Raw genomic sequence first — 25685 nt, 5'->3', positions numbered from 1 at the left:
CCCGCCATCTATTAGGAATTCATAGAACTAAACTTACACCTTCATCTATTAGGAATTTATAGAACTAAACAACTAATTAAACATTTAATTTGCTCTGCACAAAAAGAATATTTCAATTCGAAACAGTAGTTCCTGAGATTAGCGCGTTCAAACAAACAGACAAACTCTTCAGCTTTATATTATTAGTATAGATTAAGATATTACTTACCGCTTTTTGAGAAAAAAAAAATCTTGAAACAAATATCCTTAAATCTGTAAATTATGAAGATTGTGTAAAATTAAATTAACATGCACTAAACGCAACGAGTAAATAAAACTGCTAAGATACTTTTCACTTTTCATCAACATGTGGTCTCCTTTGTGGGTGTTCTTTTTTTTTTTTTTCAAAAGGAAAAATATGAAATTGACTGAATAATTAACAAAGCCTAGAAAAAGTATGAAATCTGCAAAACAATAACTTGCTGCAAATTTCACTTATCTAAGATGAAGTCAGAACAAGTCTGAAAATCAAGTTCGGCACATTGTGTGCTGATAAATTGACACTTAATATTCACACCTGATTTTATCTTTTCTGTAGTCCCGTTTTAAGTCTATGAAAATAATGTCAGGTTGTATAGGATAAAAATGGAAGAGTTTTACTTTCATTTCTGTGATCTTGTTTCTTGGCAGAGTATATTCAACTTCCACTCTTACTTCCCACTAATGTTTTCAAAAGAATGTGAGTGAAAAAAAAAAGTGGGAAATTTTATTGAGGCATAACTGAGAGATACTCTGAATCTGTGATTCATAAATAATGCATGTGATTATTCTATTAAAAAATTAGTGGCACAGTAAAATCCCTCTAATGCGGACACTAACAGGATAATTTTTTGTCCCCAATAGAGAGGTGTCTGCAGGACAGGGGTTTAATAATGTTATTTGCATTGGAACTGGGGAATTAAAAGTTGTCCGCCTTTGAGGAGTGTTCGTTCGGAAGGGTTTTACTGTATTCTACAATTATCGATCTTCAGGTTTGCGGAATTTCTCTATTACTATTGTTGAACTTTTTTGAGAAAAATGTAATAATGAGAATTGATAAAGAAAACTTTCTACTCTTTAGAAAATAATAAGTAATTTTGGAAACCAACAATAGATGTTTAATGTTTGTTGGCATGCACAATTGGCAGCAATGCTGTTTAATTACATAAGCCTACTTTTAAATGTGCTACCAAAAGAGTGCATACATTCCTTTTTACTGCTATCTTTCTGCTTTAGTAGCATTGTTACAATGCTACTGAAGCAGAAAACGAAATTAATCCTATCGTTGTATTATTTTTGTTTCCAGTATTTATCAAGTTTTGTTACGAAGTGAATAAAATATTTTTCTCTTTATTCATTTTGTATCTGTGGTGTACCAAATGTTGGTATTTTAATGGCCATTAGTGTTTTAATCATGTACTACATACTTTTATATTGCTTCAGAGGTTAAAATAAAATGCTAATAACAATTATTATTTTCAGAGAAAATTTGACAAAGCCTGAAGTTAATTGTATGGTTCTTGGTGATAAAGTAATTTCTTCTTTACTTCCTTTCTTTTATTTTATTATGTATTTAACTGCTCATTTAATGCTTTGTTATGTATTTTTACATATTATTTTCTACATGCAAGTTGTCTAAAAATAACTTGCATATTTTGGAGAGTACTGCAACAAAAAATATTCTTCAAAAAGTCATAACTTTTGGAATGCTGTAAAGATTTGTTTGTATGTATTTTTGGGGCCCCCCTTTGTCTCTGACAGACCTGTGCAAAACATCCCTTATGGTCATGGGGCCCCTCGCTATTGAGACATTCGCGATATGGTCAACATCTCCACAGACTGAAGCTAAGGCTGAATTGAAAGCAAATACTGAGCAGCTCTAACTGAGATTTTCATTATTTGTTTGCAGCTCTACATTTTTTCTTTCAAAAATATGTTTTTCATATTGAATGGTGAATCTGCACTTCTTATTTAAAATTAGTTTTGTTAATTAGCCATGTAAAATGAAAGTTTTGGCTTAATCAACAAAGAATTACAAATGGCATTAGGTGTTTCATACTGAGTTTACTATGGCCTAAAAGCAATGAAACATGAAGAGTTTTCCCCAAAAGTTTTAAACTTTAAGGAGAAAATTACATTTTCCCTCAACATTCTAGTAATTAGATTGCATTGTTTGTATAATAAACTGTAAATATTCTTTCTAAGAATATGGATTTGCATTTCTGTCTTCTCTTTTCACTATTTCACTCATTTCTGGTTGCAATGAATAACTGCTAATACTAATAGCTTTGTGCATTTTTGGCATTTGGTATTAACCAAGTTCAACTGTAATTGATAGTTTATCATGCAAAATATTTTAGTATTACTTAAAACCTGTTTCATTTTTTAAATTTCCAGAATTCTAGTTTCAGCTTTTTTTTATCTCAGCTTCCATCTTCTCATCTATCTTCCCTAAATTTAATAGTTTTCTGATGAATAATTGTTGTTGCAGTCTTCATAAAAAACTGGTTCATTTTGGGGCACTTAATACCTATTCCATAAATCACATTTTCAATTAAAACATTGATGTACTATGCATTTAGTTATTTTCAGAATTTTTTCTCCTTGTATATTAGGAAGGAAAGACACTTTTATATATCGGATGTGGTGACAACAAAGTTTATTGTTTGGATATTGAGACAAGAACAGTAAAAGTAAGTTTTCCATGTTAGAAAATGCTTAGTAAATTTACTTTTTTATTAACTTTTCGCATCAGTATTATTCAATATTATTCAAGATAACCCGGGTGGCCAAGAGCCAAGGCAGATCCCTGTCAGTTTGCTTGCTGCGTCCCTCCCCCCCCTCTCTGCCCCTAAAATATACCAAGTTTATACTACTACGATTCCGACCCAGGCCCCTAGTTTCTGACTAGGCTCTCATGTCCTCTCGCTGGCCCTGAATATAGCTTAGTTAATCCTATATCATAATTCAATAAAATAATTTTTTCTGCATCATATAATATTTTGCTTTTATGCCCTTCGAAATGATAAATTTTATTTTCCATTCGCTACTGTAAAATGGTCTGACTATTGGCCATATTTCGATGTTTTCAAATGAAAATTCCGTGTATATTTTTGATTTAGAAATTTGAGGACTTTAGCAATGGTAGCTATACATCTCGTCTTTCAAATGAAATGTTTAAAAAAAATCTAAAATGGATAGAAGAGGAATGGGAATTTTCCCCCTGTGGTCCGTAGTTGTACCCCTATGGGGTACAACTATGGGCCACCTCATTTTAACCTAGAAAACTATTTGATACCAAAACTAAACACATTGAAAACTAATGTGGTCTGATGCTACAAGTTGCCCTGTGCTCTAAACTGCATAAGGAATTTTTTAAATCCATCTTTTAGCTTTTTTTTCCTCAATTTTTCAAGGTTTAATCATCACTTGTCGTTTTGAGTGATTAGTAAAGTTCAACATGGTAAATGTAGGAAACTCCTACATTTACCATATTATTATCTGCGTAGATTTTGACGTAGAAAAATTTGAAAACTGGAAAAATCTCACAAATTAAAGGCTAGGTACCTACAGTGGTGGTAAAAAAAAATGCATCACCCGCAAAATCCAAATATTTTTAGCATTTATAAGTAATTATGAAATATTTAACAGTTCTTGTATCATATCATATAACACAAATTGGCATCGGTACATGACGCAAGCTATTGCGTAAGATTGCGTCATCCTTCTAACTGTATAAAAAAAAACAGTTGAACCTTCTACGCATTCAGTTATGATCTGGATTTATAAGTTGCAGTATGTCAAAATACATTCAACGGACACCACAAAGGAAGAGTGTTGCCATTGCATTGGAAAAAAAGGATTGTCATCACGTTCCATAACAAAAAAAATAAACTGTTCGCAATCAACTGTTGTTAGACAACTGAATAAGCTAAAGAGCACCGGAAGCACATTAAGATAGAGTGGCAGCGGTCGTCCTTGAATATCCAATGCAGCGCAGGACAGGTATTTGATACAACTCAGTCTTTGGAACAGACAATCATCTTTCACAGACCTTAGAACAGCATGGGAAAACGAATTGGGTGTTCACGTATCCACGTCTACTGTACGAAAATGACTGTGTGGTGCGGGTTTGATGGCACATCGACCACAAAGGAAGCCATTGTTGACCAAAAAGTGAGGAAGCAGCGTCTAGACTGGGGAAAAGCTCACCAAAGGTGGACTGTCGATCAATCAGTCACAGCTGTCGAAATCAGTTGTGTTTTCGGATGAGTCCAAATTCAATCTGTATGGATCCGACGGACAGTACACAGACGTCGCAAAGAAGAGGAATATTATCCCAACTGTATTCAACACACAGTCAAGCATCCCGTATCCCAAATAATTTGGGGATGTATTTCTGATCAAGGAGTTGGTGGGCTTCACTTTGTGCAAGGAACAGTAAACGCTCAGGTGTATATTGTCATTTTGGGGGAGAAATTGCTTCTTACTGTCCGGGATCATTTTACTTCAGTTCCAAAAGTCATTTTCCAGAATGTTTCTGCTCCGTGCCATAGGGCAAAACTGGTAATTAACAATTTAAAAACCTTTATCCTACTATCAGACTTAAATTGACATGGGGTCAATAAATTTTTTTTCTCTAAACTCACATGCAGGTTCAGAAATGGAAAAATGAGCATGGGGTCAGCAGTTTGTCTTGGCCCGGAAACAGTCCCAATCTAAATCCGATCGAAAATTGTCGTAATAGAATGGGTGTAGAAGGGATGAAACATAAGCCAACATCACTTGCAAAACTCCGGGAATCAATAATTCGTGCATGGCACCCTGAACTCAGTAAAGAATACATTCAATCACTCATCCGTTCAATGCCCTGTAGATGTCAAGCTGTCATTAAAGCTAGAGGCGGACCAACCAAATATTAGGTTAATTTTATGATATACAAACATTTCCATGTTACTTTTGTTTATTTTTGAATAGAAAGAGTGTTACAATTAAAGCTTCTACTTACATTTCGTCATCCACTTGGCAACGTGGATGCACCTCACATTGTACTTGTTACAGTTTTGGCCATGTATTTCCATAAATAAAGGAAACAATTATAGGATTCCTGCTGTTAAATGTTTATTTCATAAGTTTTGCAGAATTTCACATACATTCATCTTTAATCCGTTGACCAAAACTTCTCAGGTGATGAGGGTGATGCATTTTTTTTTACCAGCACTGTATACTTATGTCTCCAAAAATACGTAGGTCTGACAAGTTTTAAACGTCATCAACAAAAATTTTGAAAAGTGAAATCACATTTGACATTCCAAATCTCGTCAAAATAAATTATTTAAAAAAATTATCACATGTTATATTTAGTCCAGATTTTAGTCAGCACCTTCTGCAAAAACTCTTATGAATACAGGCAATAGGGCTACCCCCAAACTCTCTTCTGTCTTTTCTTGCCATTATCTACAATAAATAACACAAAATATGACCAAAGCATCCCTACAGAAAATAAAATAAAGCTCCAAGCCACTAAAAAGCGTGAAAAAATAGGTGACTCATTGTTGTCCCCCAACATTCCCATTTTCGATAAATGTTGAAAGCTTGTGAAAACTGTATAACATTTTAAGTCAACATGCGGCTTAATTCATAACTGACAAAATATTTTTTTGAACTTGTAAGCTCGAAAAAAAGGCCAGTAGAGAGGAAAATCATCACCAAGGCAACAGTGACTCATCGTTGCCCCCTTGCAGGCCTGGATTTATATATACGAGCTAAGCAAGCTATACCTTAGGGCCCCCCTTTGTTAGAGGCCCCCAACTCCCAGAAATCAGTATGATTCGTTCCAAAAAAAAAGTACTTAAAAAATAAATTTCATTTTCTAGTGCTTGAAAACCTTGGAAATTTGGAAATGTGTGGCTACTAATCACAGATAGGCGGGGGGGGGGGGGGGGGAATGCCAATATATGTCAAATTCAGCTCCCTGCTACATCCTACACCAAAAATAAAAAAACCATGGTCCTCACATTTCTGAAACATATTACAAATGTTTGGGACTCACATGTTTCGTATCTTGCTATTTATATAATTTCGAATGCAGTATTTTGGAAATTCTTTTGTTATTGCTTGCTTTTACCTTACTTCTTCTGCATATTGCCAATCTGTTTAGCACAGAAAAAAATACACTACCTCTATTCCTTTTCGTTTTCTGCAACTGAAGCAAAGTTGTTGCCATGAGAAATCTATAGTTTCTTTTTTCTTTTTAATTTAAAATATATGTTTCTTTCAAAGTAAGAGCAGGGTTAAAAATTTACAATCAAGTACTAAAATATCAGATTGGAAAGTACAAATGAAGTGCATTAAATATTTTTAATTGTTCTAGAGTCCATGAAAATAATTAGATAAGTGTGAAAATCCTAAGCAAAGTGGGCTCCAATTTTATTTCTTATCAAGTGTATACATTACGAATTGTTCAAATGAACAGTATGTTACTCTCTTGTTTTATATTTTCTAAAACTGTTAACCATTTATTTTAAAGCAGTTGTTACTATTGATCATTTTATATTTAATTTATTGTTGTATTTGTCGGTGGGTTGGAGGGCTGATTAAAAACTAATTGTACCGTAAGCCAATGTGAGCAACTAACAATGCATTGTCTTTTCTCTTCCCGCACTCTTTCTCTCTGTTAACTGCTGTCATTGATTTGTCGAATCAAAACCAGTTTTTACTGTGTATTATCTTAATTTTCGAAAGAGTATATAACTTTAAAAAAGTTTTTTTTTTTTTTTTTGCCTATTTCTGTCCTGATATTTTTGTAGTTCCAACTACATCTTATACAGCTTCAAAATCCAGAATTTTATATCTATTTTTCAAAAATTCCCTCTGGGAGAGGAATTCTTGGACCCATCTGCAATTGGGAATATTCTATGCTCCACTTAAAGGGGAGCGCTGGATCACTCCTCTTGATACTATTCACCCTCTTTAGGTCAATGCAGAAAGGACATCAGGGAAAACACATTAAAACGTGATCAAAAAATAAAAGTGTTGCTGTATGTATCAGAAGAAAGAGACATACATAGTAAAGGGAAAAAATTATTTAAAAAAATGCCTCTTACAACACCGAGAGAAACAGTGCTCAAACTACAAAAGGTGCCCCATTTCTGAAATAGCTTAGGGCCCTGTTAAGTCTAAATCTGACCCTGCCCCCTTGGCACAAAGTTGTACCATTTTACAGTGTATCTTTTCTTTCAAATTTAGATGTCTTCCATTGTTTTCTGCAATAACAAAATATTATTTTTTCCTCATAGAAGTCTTTTATTATTTGTAGTCATTTTATTTATTTTTTTCTTTAAAATTCTTGTATCTTTCAATGAGTAATTGTAACATTTTTTCAGTGATAAGGGGAAAAAAATATATTTGTTTGTACTTATTTTAATAGACTATCCAATTGTCTATTACCTGATAAAGTATGAAAGACTCCTATATACAGTAGACGCTGGTTGATTGAATCAGTGGTTAATTGAATCAACCGTTTTATTGAATCGTATTGTTGAAATCCGAACAAATTCCAGCTTTATTGAATTAGCTGCTTAATTGAATTAGCTGCTTTGTGGAATCAAAACTGTTCAGAACAAACGTGATTCATATAAGCGGCGCCCACTGTAGTACTATACTGCCATGGAAAGATAAAGGCCGGTGAGTTTTTAATATAGCTGAAGAAAAGTGTTTTGGATTCCATACTAACAATAGAGAAATGTTTTAGTTTATTACTTTATTTTTAACGGGAATTAAATGAGCAAGCTTGTACAATAAAGCTGAAGAACAATAGATGGCAAAAACAATGAAAAAATTCCAGTTACTGCTCTTTGCCTTCCCAGGACAGCATACATTTTTAGCATTGTTTTTTGAAAAACTCATCATTATATATTTAGCACAAATCTATTATGTTTTGAAAATTGTTGATTTCAGCAAGTCAATTGCAATTATAAAGCCATTAAATATGTTAATGCTATTAATAGTAAAAATCTTGATTGTTCCACTGAGCAAACTTTGAGCTAGAGATGCTAAAGAAATATTCTTTAATTTATGATTTAAAAGAAGAGTACATAGAAAATAATAGACAATCTATGACAGAAATTAAACATTAGAATGAAGAAATATAGGAATAGGTTTATTTCCGTTACTTTTTCGGGGGAGGGGGTGCATATTTAGCCCTTCATTAATTTTGTAAACTTATTTTGTTATTATTCACATATTTATTTTTCTTTTCGTATAGATCCCCCTTTCCCCCTCCCCTCCCCCACACATCTAGTGTTTTGGTAGATTTTTTGAAAAGCTTTATTGAAAAGATACAGTGGAAAAAAAAAAGTTTTCTGTAATATATATTTTACTCTTATCAAAGAAATTGGTCAACTTTGTAAGCATGATTTTAATGCATATAACTCTCCTTAGTTTGTTTTAGAAGGCCATACAGGTTATATACAATGTATTGACTTAGGAAATACTTCTCAAGAATGCATTACAGGAAGTGAAGATGGTTCTGTACGGATATGGGGTATGATTTTTAATTTTAACACAATGCAAATTATCTTTCTTTTTACATTTATGCAGGGATTCATCTCACTTTTTAGCTTGAATCTCTTTTACAAATTGGTAAAAATTTGCAGTAATTTAAAGAGAATTTTGTTAATATAATAAATTTGTGTAAAAGTAAGAATATTATGAAAACAAATGGAAAAATATTAATCTTTTTTTTTTTTTTTTAATACATTTCTGTTGTATGCACTCACTTTTGTCTATCTTTTTATGTATTAATCATTCAGTTTTGCACTCAATTCATCAAAGAAACAGAATTATGTTTTGAGTATAATCATTAGTTTATTACTATATTGAATACGATTACTTCATTCGTTGTACATTCAACAGTTGAGCACAAAGATCACATTTCTTTAAAAACATTTTATTCTGAGTGAATTTTAAATGATGGAGGTGGGTGCAAGCCAAATATTATTAAACATGATGAATTTAGATTATCTTAGCAGCTCAGTTCAAATTTTTCTCATCACTAATTAATCTTATTTTTTAGTTATCTTTTTTAAGCTGTTGTAATTTTGTACTTATTCAGTTTTTGTGATTTTCCTTTCTTTTAAAGATTCTAGGAAAGGCGGTGAAGCAGTTCAATATTCTAGAACCACACAAGCATAAAGTAAGATTTTTTTTTTTTTTTTTTGCATATTTAAAATTCTATTTAATAAACCTATTTCTTTCACCTCATTTTATTGCCAAAATTTACCCTTTCATTTACTATCTTTCATTTCAGCTTGCATCTAGACCTGAACTAGGAAAAGTGGATTGGATGTTTGGCATTTGATTCATCTGATGATTGGTTGGTATGTGTTTTTCTTTTATCTGCAGAACTACATGCATTACTTTCAAGTAATAAGTGAAAGTTTAAACTGACTTTTGGTCCTGATATTTTTTTTTGCTTTAAATGCTGTTCACACTATTTTTCATATGCGTCCTGAGTCTAGTAATTTTGCTATCAGTTATGATACACTGCTACCTTTGTTTTTTCTCGTCCAACTTTCAAAAATTTGGTTCAACACATACTTTTTACTCCAGTGTCCCCTGTACCTACCACTATTTGTGCTTTAACCAGTTGGATGGGACCCTGAAGACAGCTCTGATTTTTTGATCCAGATCAGAAACCAAGCAAACCCTGGTCCAGCACCCTTAGAGGTATCATTTCACTTGGAGGACTTTGTGACCACAAGCATATTTAACATCCCCCAGTCACCATTAACAAAGACAGTGGATCTTCAATCAACTAGGATCGAACCCGTTCCCCTCTTGTCACAAGTCCGATGCCTTACCGATCAGGCCACCATGGCCTCAACTCAGTCAGGGTTCAACACATGCTGTAGAACAACTATTTCTGACCTAAAATGAAATAAATTAAAGGATAAATTTCTTGGGCATTGTACAATTTTGTTGTTTCCTCTGCCAATAGAGCAGCAATGGCAAGAAGAATAAAAAAAGAATAATCCCGTTATTTCACTAACTTATATTAAATTAAATCAAGACTAAGGAGCAAGCAGTCTACTCTTGTGCAAATGAAGCCTTCGCTTTAACTGTATGTTGTTTATTTTACATAGGCCTAATTGGGTAAGAGGAACATTCAAGCTATGTAAAATAAACAGCATACAGGCAGCGAAAGAACCAGGGCTGTGGAGTCGGAGTCGAAGAGTCGGAGTCGGATAGATTTTGGAGTAAAGGAGTCGGAGTCGGAGTTGTTCAAAAACATGCCGACTCCGACTCCGACTCCAGGCTTCTTATTTTCTTTCCTTTTCACTGATTCTTCTTGCATTTTTTAAAAACTGACTACCAATTGGTTCGATTACATGTATAAAAAGATACTAATGTGAAAAATAACAGCCGTTATGGCAATCAGCTAGCTTGAGTGCTTACCGAACTTTCTGTAGCCATCCCCTAGTTTGCTTGCTTTTTGAACTTAACTAATAGCAACTGTCAGCAAACGATTTTGTTGCCTAACATTTTCAATTAATCACTTTCAAATAAAATAGAAATACAGTGTTTTGTTCGATCTCAATTATAAAATAGTAAAAGAAATGTAACAAATTAGTAAGTCGAGGCCCGTAGCTAAAGTTAAAACGTTTAAGGGTGATCGGCAAATTCAAAAAAGTTATGCCGCGAAAGCACGAATCCAAAAGATCCGATGAAATAATCTCATGTTTTTTTTTTTCTTTTTTAAGACTCTTTCTATAAGCTTGGTTCTCACTAAAAAGTATGGAACAAAATAAGTGTAAATGATTTCTTGATTACAACACTCAATAATAGCAGTTAATCTTAAAATCTTCATATTAAGGTTAATTCTAAAGCAGCCAATAAAATTTAAATTAAAAATTTAGCGAAGAAGAAATATAGGTATAGTAAAAGCTATTCGTATAAAATTTGTATACCCCCGTATTTTGTGTAAAATTAGCTCCTGACGTATATGTGCCCTATTTTCGCTGAAATTTTATTGATGAAATATAATTTAAAATATATTCGCGAAAATTTTCAGAATTAAAATATTTATATATTTTTTATTTTTTTTATAAACTCTGAAATTAACTTGTGGTGTCATCTACCAGATGGGTGTGTCACCCGGGGCAACCACGCCCTCTCAAGAACTGGGATTTAGAAAAAAAGTTTTTTTTCTCTCAAGTTACAGCTTTCAAAAATTGAAAGCACACGATTTGATCAATATCAATTTGTTAAACATTAAAGGGGGGGGGGGGCAAATTACAGATAATCCTTTTCAAATTTTTTAAAAGAGATTTTTAAGTCATCTCACTTTTTAACTCGTAACTATTGGAAAATTTGATTTTTAAATTGAATTTCTAACGTTGTATGCGTGTTAGGTTTACAATAAAAAACAAAATGCGAAATTTTCATAAAAAGGAATTAATATTTAAATCTCTTTTTAGAGGTTTCTCCCCTTCCCCTGAAGGGAGAGAGGGAGTTGAAAAAATGAAATTGAAAATATAAAATAAATACGGAGTCGGAGTTGGAGTCGGAGTCGGGCGTTTCAAAATCCAGGAGTCGGAGTCGGGGTCGGAGTCGGCCATTTTCCTTCCGACTCCGCAGCCCTGGAAAGAACATTCAAACTATGTAAAGTTAACAACAAACAAGCAGCAAAACAGTCTCTACTGGTGAATCCTACTGTAAATATTGAGGTTCAATGCGTTGGTGTTGGGAAAAAAAAAAAAAAAGCACAGATAATTAGCAGCAGCGTATAATCTGCACCTCATTAACTTTACACTTTTTTAACAGATAATCTGTTAATCACATACGCAGGAAAATACAGTGCCTAGAACATTCAATTCCACTAGTAATGTCAAAAATTAAAGAAAATATTTTCTTCAAATTAATATTCATTTCGGTAGACATACTTCCTGCAAACTTATTTAATCAGGCGCCGAAGGTGTCAATCTCGCCTTAAATGCGAACTGCGCTTCCAGCCGCTTGCGACTAGATTTGCATAAAAATCAGGTATTTTTCACCATGAGCCAAAAAAAAAGTTTTTTTTTTTTTTGATTAGTGTAATTTATTATTTTTTTATTTTTAAGTAAACCAAATGGTTTAAGTGTAGACTTAGATGCAGGTAATGAGAATTGCAGGTAATAAGAATTTTTTGTTTTAAAGAAATGTTCTTTTTTTTTTAAGTAAATGTTTATAAATATTTATAAAGCTCTATGTTTTGAATGTAAATTTCCACACAATTAAGAGAACTAATTTTGTTCCTTATATCCTTTAACTTCTGGAAATTCATTATTAAAAGCAAACTACTTAACAGTGTTAAAAACTGCTGAAAATTTCCATAATCACTACTAATTTATTAGAGTTTGTATTCTCAATATTTTTTTTAATATTCCTTCATTTTGTTAACAAAATCTATTTATTCTAATCAATCGTTTTGTTAAATTTATTCATGAGAAATGTTCGTGTTTTGAGACCCAAGATGCTAAATTCAGTTAGTTATATGTTTTTCTACCAAATTTTAAAGTGCTTAAGTGTGAAATTTTATAATCTTGCCAATTCTTTAATAATTGAAGTTTTGTCTGTCAACAAATTTAAATTATTTATTTCTAGGTTTGTGGAGGTGCACCTACTCTTTGTGTTTGGCACCTTCGTTCATTAGCTCCCTCGACTCAGTTATTAAAGCCCCGAGTTACATCAAGTGTTGTTCATTTTTATGATGACATTGTGAGTTCTGTTCTTTTGCTACCAAGTTCTTAGAAACTAATGTGTATCAAAAACAAAACCTTAAATCATATATTTTAAACTATTTATTATATTTTCAACTGTATTTTCATAATATTTTTGAAACTTTCACCTGTTTTATTCTTTTCGGTGTCTTTTCTCTTTTTCAAAAACTACTTGTGCATTTCATGAGCACGACTTCTGAAAAGTATTTTCTTACATGCTTTTGAGCTGCTGACAGCAACATTTTCCCACTTAAAAAGTAAGGAGTAAGCTGCTTATACTTAAAGAACAAGGTTCATGTGCTCCTTACAAACTCTTGCTTTTGAAGAAAAGAAAATAAGGGCCCTTAAAACTCCTGAATTCTCCTATTATCTCCTTATTTTTTATTCTACATGACGTTAAAGATTTTCTTCTATCTCCAATCCAATACGAGTGCTTACGTTGTACCGAATTTTACTGCAATTCCGCTATTTTTTACTATGTTAATACCAGATACCTGATCTTTTTCGTTAGACTGTTTTCTTCCCCACATTAGGGGTGCGACATTGATGTCGATGTTTTACTTTCGATGTTTTCGGAACACTGATGTTTTGGTTTCGATGTTTTCGGAACACTGATGTTTTGGTTTCGATGTTTTCGGAACACTGATGTTTTGGTTTCGATGTTGATGTTTTTGTATTATGATTAAAAATTATACTAAAATTTGCTCCAATTTTCTCGCTAGGTGATTAAATTTACGTATGGAATTGCTCCAAAAATTTCATTTATTTGCGCACATTTAAAAATATCGATTTTTCTGTGTAAAGGATGATTTTTGGGAAGATCACTACAAGATGGTAAAAGATAACTGGAGGGTGAGGAAGAAGTCAAAGCTATTGGAAGAACTCGACACTGGTAACCTGTTGCTAGTTCTTGCAGTCGATTCTAAAACTCCAATTCTTAAACTAAAGGAGAATCCTATATATTACTACGGTGAATATTATAACTGTACAAATTCAGAACTGTTAAAAGTTGTGTTGAAGTATTTGATAGTGATGGCGACTTTTGTTTCATCGGAAAGAGTTTTTTCTCTGCCTAGTGGAATAGTCAGCGAAAAGAGAAATGTGCTTAAACACCAAATATTGGGGGTTACTTATCGTCTACTCAGGGGCGGATACAGACTAACATTTTAGGGGGCTCATGCTAAAGAGTGAACCCCACCCCTCCTCCATGAATAAACGTATGGTTTTTAGTAAGAAAAATTTCTGAAATTGCATAGGTGTTTAAAAAATACCACATTGGTCAGGGATATGGCACCTAATAGAACAAAAACCTCACGAATAAATTTTATAAACAATTAAAGGAAGTAGTATTTCAAGTATTTGCTTGTAAAAATAATTCAAAAACTGAAATCATTTACATTTTATCCATAAAGTGTTTGAATATAATGCGAACAGATAATATTGTCGATGTTTTAGAGTGGGGGGGGGGTCATGACCCCTATGACCCTCTCCTTGTATCCGCCACTGCCTAGGTGGGCACCCCTGCGAGAACCTATGTATAATGAGGTTTTGCGCTAACACGACACTCAAAGTTTCCATTTCTTGCACGATAATAAATCCTAAACACTGATTTAAACTAATAAACTATTTACAGCACATTTAAAAATAAACTCAGCAGGACTAAAAACTGAACTATGTAAAAATTACAACAGAAAGAAATTCTAATCTATAGAGACTTTACAGAAAAAAAAACATTTACGGACTCAAATGTTTTCTCGATTGAAGTGATGCCTGAAGCTTTGGATATGGTTTTACAAAAACTATCGTTGATTAAATTTGTTGCTTATAAAAGCAAACAGGCGTCAGACACTTCTTTATTACTTTTCATTATACTGGCTCCTGAACTCAGCGCCGCAGACTGTCTCGAGAAAAGCTATTTTTACTGTCTACATATTTTAAATACATATGCTATAAATAGAAAAGTGACAGTTAATACCCCCCCCCCCCCAAAAAAAAAAAAATCCAGAGCTATTTACTCTTTCTTATTATGGTTTCGGTCCGGCTTTTTTATTTTTCAAGCAGTCAATTTCACTACTCAAATGCAATGAACCTTGAAACAGATTACAAAGTATTGTCGCAGATTTTGATGGGAGGAGGGGGTCATGATTCCCCCCTCCTCCTCCTTGTATACACTTCTTATGGTTTCAATCAAGTATTTTATTTTTTCGAGCTAACATTCAAATACTGTTGCGGATTGGGGAGGGGGGGTATGACCCCTTCACTCGCATCCGCCACTGCGTCTACCCTCAACAAGCCGTCCCTTAATTACTCACAATTGTGTATACAACACTTTTTTGCATTAACAGTTTAAAACATATTTCTTGCTCTTAATAATACTTGTCAGAATTAATTTTGTACTTTTAATATAATTTGCACAACTCTTTCTCATCATACAACTGACTGTAAGTGCTATGATATATTTTTTCGCAGATTTAACTAGTTTGTACTAATTGTTGCAAATCTTATCATTTTTTGTCTTATTATAGTACCAAGATGTTGCGAAATTATTCCTATTAAATTGTATTTATGATTTGCAGTTCAGTAGTTTCAATATATTCGTGGGGTTCCTATTCTTTTGTATTGTTTAAATTAGACGCAATGCCCTGATCCATTAAAAACATTTGTTAGAGATTATCATCTATGTAAGTTTCTAGTGTAGTATACTAAAAAATGTATGTTAAATATTGACAAAAAGATGGATGTTTTAAAACATCGATGTTCAGAAACATCAATGTTTTTTGGTCGATGTATCAATACCATCGATGTTTTAATTTCCAACATTGATGTTCTGTAACATCGATGTTTTGCCATCGATAACGCACCATTACCCCACATCCAAATTGTTTTCCAAATTTCTGACGATTATTTCGATAATTAATAATAATATAACATTGTGTAGACTTGTTAAAGTACCATTCTGCATTTTTTTTTTTTTTTTTGCATTAATAAGTTCTTTTACTTGCCATTATTAGACTTTTGATGCTTTCATTTTCATTGAAGCAATCTCTTTGCATGTGATATGAGAATCGAGTTTTTCTGATTTTTGATGCTTATTATGCTTTTTTAGAGGGCAAATAAATGAAATTTCTTTTTATTCCTATAAAAATCAAAGCTAAAATTTTCAAACCAAATTCTGTGCCCTTTATGATAGTCAAAAAGTCAAAATCTAAATCGCTGGTTTAATTTGATTTTTGCTTCAGTTATTTCGATTGTTACTAGTAATACTTTTATTGCAAAGCTCTAAAATGCAATTCTAAAATAATTCATTTAAATAAATTCTTTTATGTGCCGTTCGTTATACTTTTAAGGCGTTCACTTTGGAAATCGAAATCTCTTTGCATCCGCCATGGGTATAAGATTTTTTGCGTTTATGATGCTTACTATGCCTTGTGAAGAGGCAAAAAAATTAAGATCATTTGTATTTTTATTAAAATCATTAAATTGAAAAGTTTTTAACGGATTTCATGCTCTTTAAGAGTAGAATGTCAGAAAGTTAAGTACGGAATCGCTGGTTGAAAATTATTTTTTGTTTCAACTTCTTTAAGCGTTTTATTCCTGACATTACATCTGTAGATAGCAAAATTTGTAATTTTTTGATTTAAAAAAAATCACTTTTTTTAAATCTAAATTATTTTTTTTCTTCTAATTTTAAAATTTTGTATATACTAATTACAAAACATGAATAAACATAACAGACGAAAGAGCAACCTTATGGCTAAACAGTGGTACCACTATTTCCTAGAATTAATATTTTCATACTTTTTAATAGAAAAATTCTTAAAATTAGTCAGTTTTCTATGTTTAGTAGAGTCACAGAAGTTTTGAAATGGTTTACAAAACTTTGATCAATTTTGAAAATTAAAATAATTTGTACAATTTTTCAAAAGGATCCCCTAATGTTTAAATGGATTTTTCTGTATTTCAATCTCGTATGAGTAACCTTACGTTTCTATGCCAAAATCAAACACTATCTTTACCGAAAATTGTTTGTTGTGTATGAAGTTTGTCCTTTTGTATCCTGTAAATCTTTCAGTTATTTTGATAGTTGGAAATTATTTTGGCCGCTACTGCTTTCAGTCAGCTTATTCTAGTTCTTATTTTAGAAATTATTTTATTTTTCAAAATCTTTTTTTTTTTTGGTTAGGAAATTGTTAGTACGTGTTTTGTTTTTGATAAAATACTAATTTTCAATCAATATCACCTATTTTTTATTATCTTAAAAAACAAACATATTTTAATGGTTATAAAACTTTTTAAAAATGGGTGCTTTTAAGAGCGAATTTACACTTGATGAATGCAGTAGACCCTCGTTTTACGCGGAGGTTACGTCCCACGGAAATGCTGCGTAAATTTAGACTTAATATTAGTGTTAAAATAGTTGTTAGGTTCCATATATGAAAAAAAAAAATTCATTCTAGTGATAGATAAATATATACAATAAGTTCAATGTGTACTTATTCCGATACATATGCACAAAGAAAACATGAATTAACTTAGTGTTTATAAAAAAAAAATCTGGTTATGATATTCTTTTGATAGTCATTAATTATTTTTCTCTGTAGTTCTTTGTGGGGCATTAACGCTTCCATGATCACTCTCATTTTTTCTTTGACAATATCTTCCTTCGCAAAGAAATCGAGAAGATCATTTGCGTTGTCAAGGAATCACTCAAAATTTTCAAGGAGAAAGCTTTTGATTGTGAGTCATCAATGTCAGTATACTTGTTGGTTTTGTTCTCCTTTGTCACTTCTAAAAGCTCTTCTTCCAGCGAGCTCTAAATTATGTGAGTTTATCAACTTTACTTCTGGAAAGAGCACTAGAACCATGGCCCTATCTCCCTTATTTGTACTTCAAAATGCAGTTTATTAAGTTTTATCTGCAATCTTAGAAATTTTGGTGTTGAAGGAATGAAAATTTTTGTCTATTTGCAATAACTCATTCGCATAAAATCAAAACTTCTCCACGTGAAAAAAAATTTAGGTGTCAAATTTTAAACTGCGTATAGTCAAATCCGTGTAAAATAAACACGCGTAAATCAAGGATCTGCTATATTATTTTTTTTTATATCCTTCGAATTATAGTTTTTTTTTTTTTTAATTACGTAATTTATTTTCATTTTCCAGTAGGTACGATCTGCAAGATTGCACAAACAGTAAAAACACTGTACTGCTTGCATGTTCTTGCTGATTCACCTATTACTAAATGAATTGTTCTGTTTCCACTTCCAGTTCTTCTGCCATCCCTCTTAACTTATCAGGTTTTATTAATTTATGTTCACATCCTTGCCATTTTTTAATAACTTTCTGAAAAACAACTTTGTATAAAAGTTTCAGTAATTAATTTACTATTTTTGTAAGTGATGGTGCAATTAAGGAAAACATATTTAATACATTTGTAACTGCATGAAAACTTTTCCTGGTGTTATAACGTCCCCTTTTCCTTGCATGCAAATGAGACCTAATGTTTAAAAAATATATTGTCCAGCATTCTCCCCTTCTTGCTTTACTTTTTTATTATAACACTAGCTTTTTTAACTAACTAGCTGCATCGCCCGGCTTTGTAACAGTGTACCTTGAAAATAAAAGTTGTGTCAAATGAGGTATATTCAACAATCAGGCTTAAGTAAAAGAAAAAAAAAAGTAATGCAAAATTTACTGTCAGAATAATGTTGACAGATATTAAAAATCCCCATTAAAATTTGAACATAAATCTCTGCAAATTCCCATTTGAATGAGAAAATTTCGTAAATTAAGTTAACAGTCCCCTAAAAATACCAATTCTCAAATGAATAAGGAGAAATAAAGCTAAAACTTTATAAAGCCTCATCAGAATTAGGACGAGAGTCTCCCAAAATTTCCTGGACAATCTCGACATTAGTCCCCAAAAAATCCTTATTTGAGTGTGGACAATAGATATTAAAAAATCCCCGTCAAAATAGGGACAACAGTCCTCATTAGAATAAGGACAATAGTCCTCAAAACTTTCCACAAGAAAAAAAAATATTCCATAAAATTTCTCATTAGAATAAGGGCATCAGTTTCTCAAAATCCTCTGCAAAATAAGGGTTATAGTTTCAAAACAAGCTTATTTGGACAGATGAAATAGCTCCTAAAACCGCTTTCAGAATGTGAAGGAAAAAAAAAATCTGAATTACATTAACATTCTTTTTTTTAACCTCCCATCAGAATTAGAAGAATGGCTTTCTTTAAAGATCTCCATTAGTATATCAAAGTCAGTCCTTAAAATTCCACATTAGCAACAATCATTCTTAAATAACAACTGTAAATCCCAATTGAATAAAAGCAACCTTCCATTAATACAACTAAAATCCTTGATTATGATCTGCCGTCAGAACAAAAAAAAAATTATAAATAGCGAAAAAATAATCAAGAAGTCAAATTTTTAAATTTACATTACAGAAGAAGCCTCAAAGCAAAAGCAAGAACTTTATTTGTTCACACTCGAGAAAAAAAGACAGTGGATGTTCTCAATGATTTCATTTGCGCTAATTAAAGCTGACTCATGCAGACAATTAGTGCCCAATTTTAAATTTATTTACACAAAAATGCTTATAACTATTTTCCTGGAATTTTCAAATCCGGAGGGAAAAATCTACTAATGGGGTTTTTTGCAGGCTTTCCTAATGAGACTAAAATTGAGACAATCCAATACGTATTTCGGTTAGAGAGCTGTTTAATGCCACTTTTGGGTCATAAAATTAAAATTCAAACAGTTTGGTACTAGGGTTTCTGCTACGGTCACAATTGTGGCAAAATGCTAAAATACTATTTAAATTATGAAAGTGAAGCAAGGCATTTTTGCTCAAATAAAAGAAAAAATAAACAAAAACGATGCATTAATGCATTATTTCAGAGAGGAAGTAAGCATGGCAATAGTGAACTTAATCTTTTTATAAATTGTTACTAAAATGTTTAAAATACTAAAAAATTCAACAATACTTTGTCTTTATGGGTATTATGTTCTCAGAATAAATGAGTTATAATAATCATTTTAAAAATCGTACTTGTGTTCTCTCTCAATGCTTAGTATAAATCTAAATTTTCTATTTCAAAATTAAGAAAAATGTTAGCTGCCGTCTATTTTTTTTTTCAAAGATCTCTTGGCTGAGTATAGAATTTCACTTTCAATTGGAGATGAAACACATAGAGGCAGAAAGATATGAAAACATATTCCTTAATCATCGACATTTTAGCATTTTGCTAAGTCTTTGTTCACAATTTTTTGAACTCAGCTTAAACTCTGTTCAGTGCTTTTTTAGATTTTGAAAAAATCCTAGAACCGGGAGAGGGGGCAGAATTACCTTCTTGCCAAATTTGGCTAAGATCCAATGTAAACTGTATAGGGAATGCACATAGTTGTAGAGGGAACACACCACACATATATAATATACAGTCTGACCTCCATATATCGAAGTAGCAAATTGCCGGAAAAAAATTCGATATATAGAAATTTTGATGTATAGAAACGATCTTATTTTATCATAAAAATCTCCTAAAACATTAAAATTAAAGCTACGTTTCGTGTATGAAACCTAATTTCTAACTTATACAAGCATCAGATTAAATGAAAGTTAATAATTGAAAAATTAATAGAAATGACATATTTTTGCACCTTCATACATCTTCATTCTTCGGTAATTCAACTTTATCCGCAACATTAGGGGATTTTTGTTTTGACAATGTAATCGAGAGAAAAATAAAAAATCAACCTACTTATCTTGAATGATTTTTACTGAATCTAAAAAGACTAGGAATGATAATCAACTGACAAAAGGGATAACTTGAAACCGATTTTACAGTGTTACTGGTTACAACTAAGATTTGAAATAAACTTGTGGGAATTTAAGAACTCCAGAACGGAATAACGACCTATCTACACACCCCTCAACCCCAAATTCCTTATGAGTTTTGTAGGACTCGACCGATGCATCGGCGCCGATGGTTCAACAATTTAGCCATCGGCATCGGCGGCCGATGCTAACTTGCTGGAAACATCGGCCCATCGGCCTTAAAAAACATCGAAAAGCCGATGGAATTGGCCGATGTTTTCGAAAAAAAAAAAAGGACCTTTGCTGTTTTACTTTTAATACAAAGTAAAGGGAGTTATTGTTTTTACATAAAATTTTTTGCTTAAATTTCAGTATGAATTTCTAGTCAGCCCTGAAAGAGTTTTTAATACTGCATTCAAGTACCAAACAAGTTAATTATAGCGTTTTTTTTTTTTTTTTTTTTTTTTTTTTTTTTTTGCGGCAGGACCTACGTGTATCTCTCATAAGTCATAACTCAAAAATGGTAAGCTGTAGAAGGTTAAAATTTTGCATGGGGAGTGTGCATACGTTCCCAGTTGTGCACTTTCCTTTTTGATTTTTATCGGGTGTTCTAAAAAGCCTATTTACTCATTTTTTTTGTTTCTATTAATTACTTATTTTAATGCAAAACTAATATAGCAACTCAGACTAGGCGATCATTTGGTGATATATTGCTGAATTGGAGACTAACTTGGAAACTAATGCGAGATGTCGAAACCGTTTTTGTGTCATTTACTTAGATTCCTGTTGAACCGAAGGTAATTTTTAATTTTTCGATATTTATAATATGAATCACAGTAATGCAGTCTTTTCTGTATCGCTTCAGTGGAGTTACAAGTTTGGGGCCCGTCGAAATACGTTTTGGGGATTTATTTCTCTATCACCGAAGCTGTAAAACATTTATCATAAGCATTTTTGTAACTCCTACGGTACCCCTATGGGTATGGAGCCTCTCGCGCAATTGCAACATTTGCTATATTTTAAATTCGCCGTTGCACGTCAAAACAAACTCGGGTGCAAGTTCTAAAAGGGTTTTTCTGCTCAATGTTTATGATTATTTTGAACTCAATTTTTTACGACTATTTTTTGTATTTCCGAGAACACTTGAGTACCCCCCTCCTTCTATTTCTGAAATTAAACTCAAGTTGTACTTCCGAGTTGTTTAAAACTAACACCATTCATCAACTTAGAATTTTTTTTTCAAACTTTATCTATTGTTTAGGAAAAATTTAACCCATTTATGTAAGAAATTGATTAAAGACGTTTTGAATAGTGACATAATTCGAAATCAAAGAGACTTCTGAATTTTTTCTTCGAAAATGTTGTAGTAGATTCAGAAACCCTTCCGACACGTTGGTCGTAGCGGTTCTCTACTAAAAAAATGTGGCCGAAGTTGTGTGTATGGGGCCGACGTTTAATGTTGCGACTTACTCCAAAATCGGAGGGTGACTCTTTCCCCCCCCCCCCTCCCACAACATTTCAAGCATTTCTTAAATATTTAGCGATTATTTATTTTGCTCAAGAAATGTCATTTTGCGTTGTATTTCTCATACTTGTTTCACCTGTATTTCGTAATGCGCCATCTTTTTTGCATCATTTATAGCGATCGATTTTTTTTCTATTGTAAGTAACTATTTTTATGTATTTATATAAAATCAATGAATAAGTTATTTTCGTTTTCATCATATTTTTAATAATATGTTATAGAAAAGTTTCAAGGATTATGCAATTTTTTAAATTTCAGAAAATTATTGTTAAATTGAAAAATTTAATTAGAACTTATTTATAGGGCTTCATAAAAGATTAAACAATCAAATTGTTCAATATTATGTGTGGAAACATCAGATCAAGTAGTATATATATTCAGTTAATAATAACTGGATATAAATATCGAGTTTATTTATTGTAGCTGCATATTAAGAACCTCGTTTCTTCCATGGCTATTTCTTTTTTCAGCAAAAAAGTTACGTCACTGTTATAGCTTTTATGAAAAATACAAACTTTTCTATTCATAAATTTTAAATAATTATAAAAATATTCCTATTATGATTTAATATTGTAATTTATTTGTTGCCCTTTATGTTTAATTTGATGACTTAAAAATGTCTACGTGCAGTCTTTCCACTTTAATTGCGTAATTTGTTGACGATTTCATATTTTTATTTTTCTTCTTATTATTTTTTGAATGATTAAACAACATAATTTAAATTTTTTAGCTATGTATATTGTACCTAAATCCATACATTATTACATTATTATTAAAATCTTAGTTATGTGTTCAATTTAAATATATAAATCGATTGGTTATTTTTTTTTTTTTTTTTTTTGGCTGTTGTTTCCTTCCTCTTTTATCATACAGCAGTCAAAAAAGGAGAAGCATAACTACACCCTATACAGATTGTACATAGTATGATCCAAAAGTTCGGGGACAAGATGTATAAAACCTTACCCAGAATAGTTCACATTACCGAAGCACATCCACCTTCAAAGGGTCATCTTGAGGCACTATGTACTTCTGCCAATGTTCATATAACTTTTGGAAACATTCCTGAAAGCCATTTTTCGGAACCTTCTGTGATGCAGCTTTATCTTCTCCTGACGGAAGAAAGCTGTGTCTATGGAAATGTTTTTTGCTGGGAACAGGTAAAAGTCACACGGAGCTAAGTCCGACGAAACGTTACGTTATTTGTTTGTCATATCAGAGTATTGACGAACCGTGCATCCTCAACATGAAAGTCGCCTTCTTCCCCACGATGAAGTTAAAGCAGCAGCGCAAGAGGCCTTACAGGAGGTGGCGAAAAATGGCTGCCAGGAGTGCTTCTAAAAGCTATACGATCGTTGGCAGAAGTGCATAGTCGTTCAAGGTGACTATTTTGTAGATAGATGTGCTTCGGTAATGTGAACTATTCAGGGTAAGGTTTTATACAGCTTGTCGTCGAACTTTTAGATAATACTACGTACGTATGAGTTTTCAACTTACTATTTCATGACGTTTTTGAGAGACGCAAATTTATGCGCATGAAGATATCACAAGACAATTTGCGATAATTAACTGAGTAGGTGTTCAAAATGGATATTTTGGTCATCTATAAGTTTAGATTGGGTGATCGTAAAATAGAATTTTAGGTCGAAATTTGATTTTTTTTTTTTTTTTGTGATTACAATTCCCTATTCGTAGAAAGGAAGTAAAGTGAAATGAATAAATGACCCTTTAAATCCTGACAAATAGCAATTTATTTCTGTTAGATTTTTTTTTTTGCCATCGGTCAACGGCATCGGCCATCGGCAATCGGCCATCTGGAGAAAAACAATCGGCATCGGCCCATCGGCCAAAAAATGCCATCGGTCGAGCCCTAGAGTTTTGTAGCAACCTTTAGTGAACATAATTTTCTTCCCTTAACTTCATTTTTCATGTGACAAAGTCTAAAATGGAAAAAAAAATCTACGAATGTCTCGAATTTTTTTTTTGACGTATAGATATTTTTTTGATATATAGAAACAATTTTTCTATGTAATGAACATAGAAATTTGCTGGGATTTCGATATGTAGAAAATTTTGATATGTGGAAGTTCGATATATGGAGGTTCGACTGTATTTTATATGGATTGCTTAATCAATTAATATTATCAATAAAATGCATTTATATTATATTTAAAAACTTGTTTTTACAGATCATATCAGGAGGGTCTGAACCTTGCATTAATCACTGGAGTTTGGATGGTAATCTACAAATAGAAGTTCCAACTTCCGCTACGAATATATACAGTATTGGTATAAATTCAAGTCTTACACAACAGGTATTGCAAAGCTATGAAAAGTTTCTTCATTAATTTTGTAGAAATGCTGCATAAATTTATTCAGAAATCTTTTCAAACTAGTAACTTATCTTTTTACTTTATAGATTCTCAGTGCTGCCGGAAGTAGCTGTAAAATTGATGTTTGTACAGACTTTAGATATAGAGACTTTTCGTTGAGCTTCTGTTGATATCTAGATTTCCACATTTATCATTTTTATCATGTTTCAAATGTATTTTCATCAAATGTTTGTTTACTGTGCATAAGCAAAATTTCATCTTTGAAATAAACAAAACTGTATTTTAAGAATTTGTTGTCTGGTATTGTTATTGATTAACAATTAAGAAAATATTTTCAAAACGGAACATTTCCATGGAAGTATACTGTGAAAAATGTTTATTCAATGTTGATTTTTCTAATTATTGATTTGATTAAGGTATTACAGTTTCCTTTACACTTTCTTTTTATTAGCTTACAGAAAGAAATATTATCAAGTATTCAAATTGTAAAGTAGTCTGTAATCTTTTTTTTTTTTTTTTTTGTAAAACTTTAAAATTATGTCAGTTTTTACCTTGGTAACATTTGGTAAGCTTGTAATGTAAAGCAAGCTTAAATTCCTAATAGTTTGTGTCACAGAAAATAATAATTGTATGGATGGAAATATCTCCGATTTTTAACTTAAAAAAAAAAAAAAAAAAAAAAAAAAAAAAAAAAAAAAACAAGGAATAGCACATTTTATGAATTCACAAAGGTTAGGAACAAGATTCTGACCTTATTATTGGAAATTACTGCTATTTAAACACTTTAAAAAATTCTTTAACACACTTTAACTACTTTTAATACACTTTAAATATGCACACTAACACTTTACAAATGTGTTATATTGTTTTAACTGTAGAGGAAACACAAACATATGTACTTTGGCAGAAACAAATTATTATTCCTTTTTAAAGTGAAGTCTTATAATGAGACAGATCGTGTAGAATAAAATCTTTTTAAAAAGAGATGTTTTTCACTAGGGATGCATTAATAAGCAAATTGGCCGATTACCAATTAATCTGCTGTTGTTATTTGTCCGATTAATGATCATGACAATTCTGAAATACTTATGTTTTTGCGTTGAATTTGAAAGTTCCCAGATTTAATTCTTCATATTGGTGCTGCGTGAATAAAGTGAGGGTTATTTTCAAAATTTCATTTAGCTTAGCGCAAATTTTGTATTGTTTTTCTTTATTTTAGGCAG

At 31.9% G+C, this 25685-nt stretch overlaps 1 protein-coding gene across 1 annotated transcript in view; it reads left to right on the top strand.

Annotated features, from left to right (window-relative positions):
- The window catches only part of LOC129235329 (THO complex subunit 6 homolog), a 73033-nt gene extending 48266 nt beyond the window's left edge, over positions 1-24767 (top strand). The window contains 10 exon segments of the mRNA XM_054869097.1: positions 1501-1549; positions 2634-2711; positions 8461-8563; positions 9161-9186; positions 9188-9214; positions 9329-9352; positions 9354-9398; positions 12664-12777; positions 24319-24444; positions 24549-24767. Coding sequence (XP_054725072.1) covers positions 1501-1549; positions 2634-2711; positions 8461-8563; positions 9161-9186; positions 9188-9214; positions 9329-9352; positions 9354-9398; positions 12664-12777; positions 24319-24444; positions 24549-24632 — 676 coding nt within the window. The 3' untranslated portion in view covers positions 24633-24767.
- The last annotated feature ends 918 nt before the right edge of the window (positions 24768-25685 follow it).

This window comes from Uloborus diversus, chromosome 2 (assembly GCF_026930045.1).
Source record: "Uloborus diversus isolate 005 chromosome 2, Udiv.v.3.1, whole genome shotgun sequence".
Taxonomy (NCBI): domain Eukaryota; kingdom Metazoa; phylum Arthropoda; class Arachnida; order Araneae; family Uloboridae; genus Uloborus; species Uloborus diversus.
The sequence above is the reverse complement of the archived record's forward strand: the minus strand, read 5'-3'. Positions and strand labels throughout refer to the sequence as shown.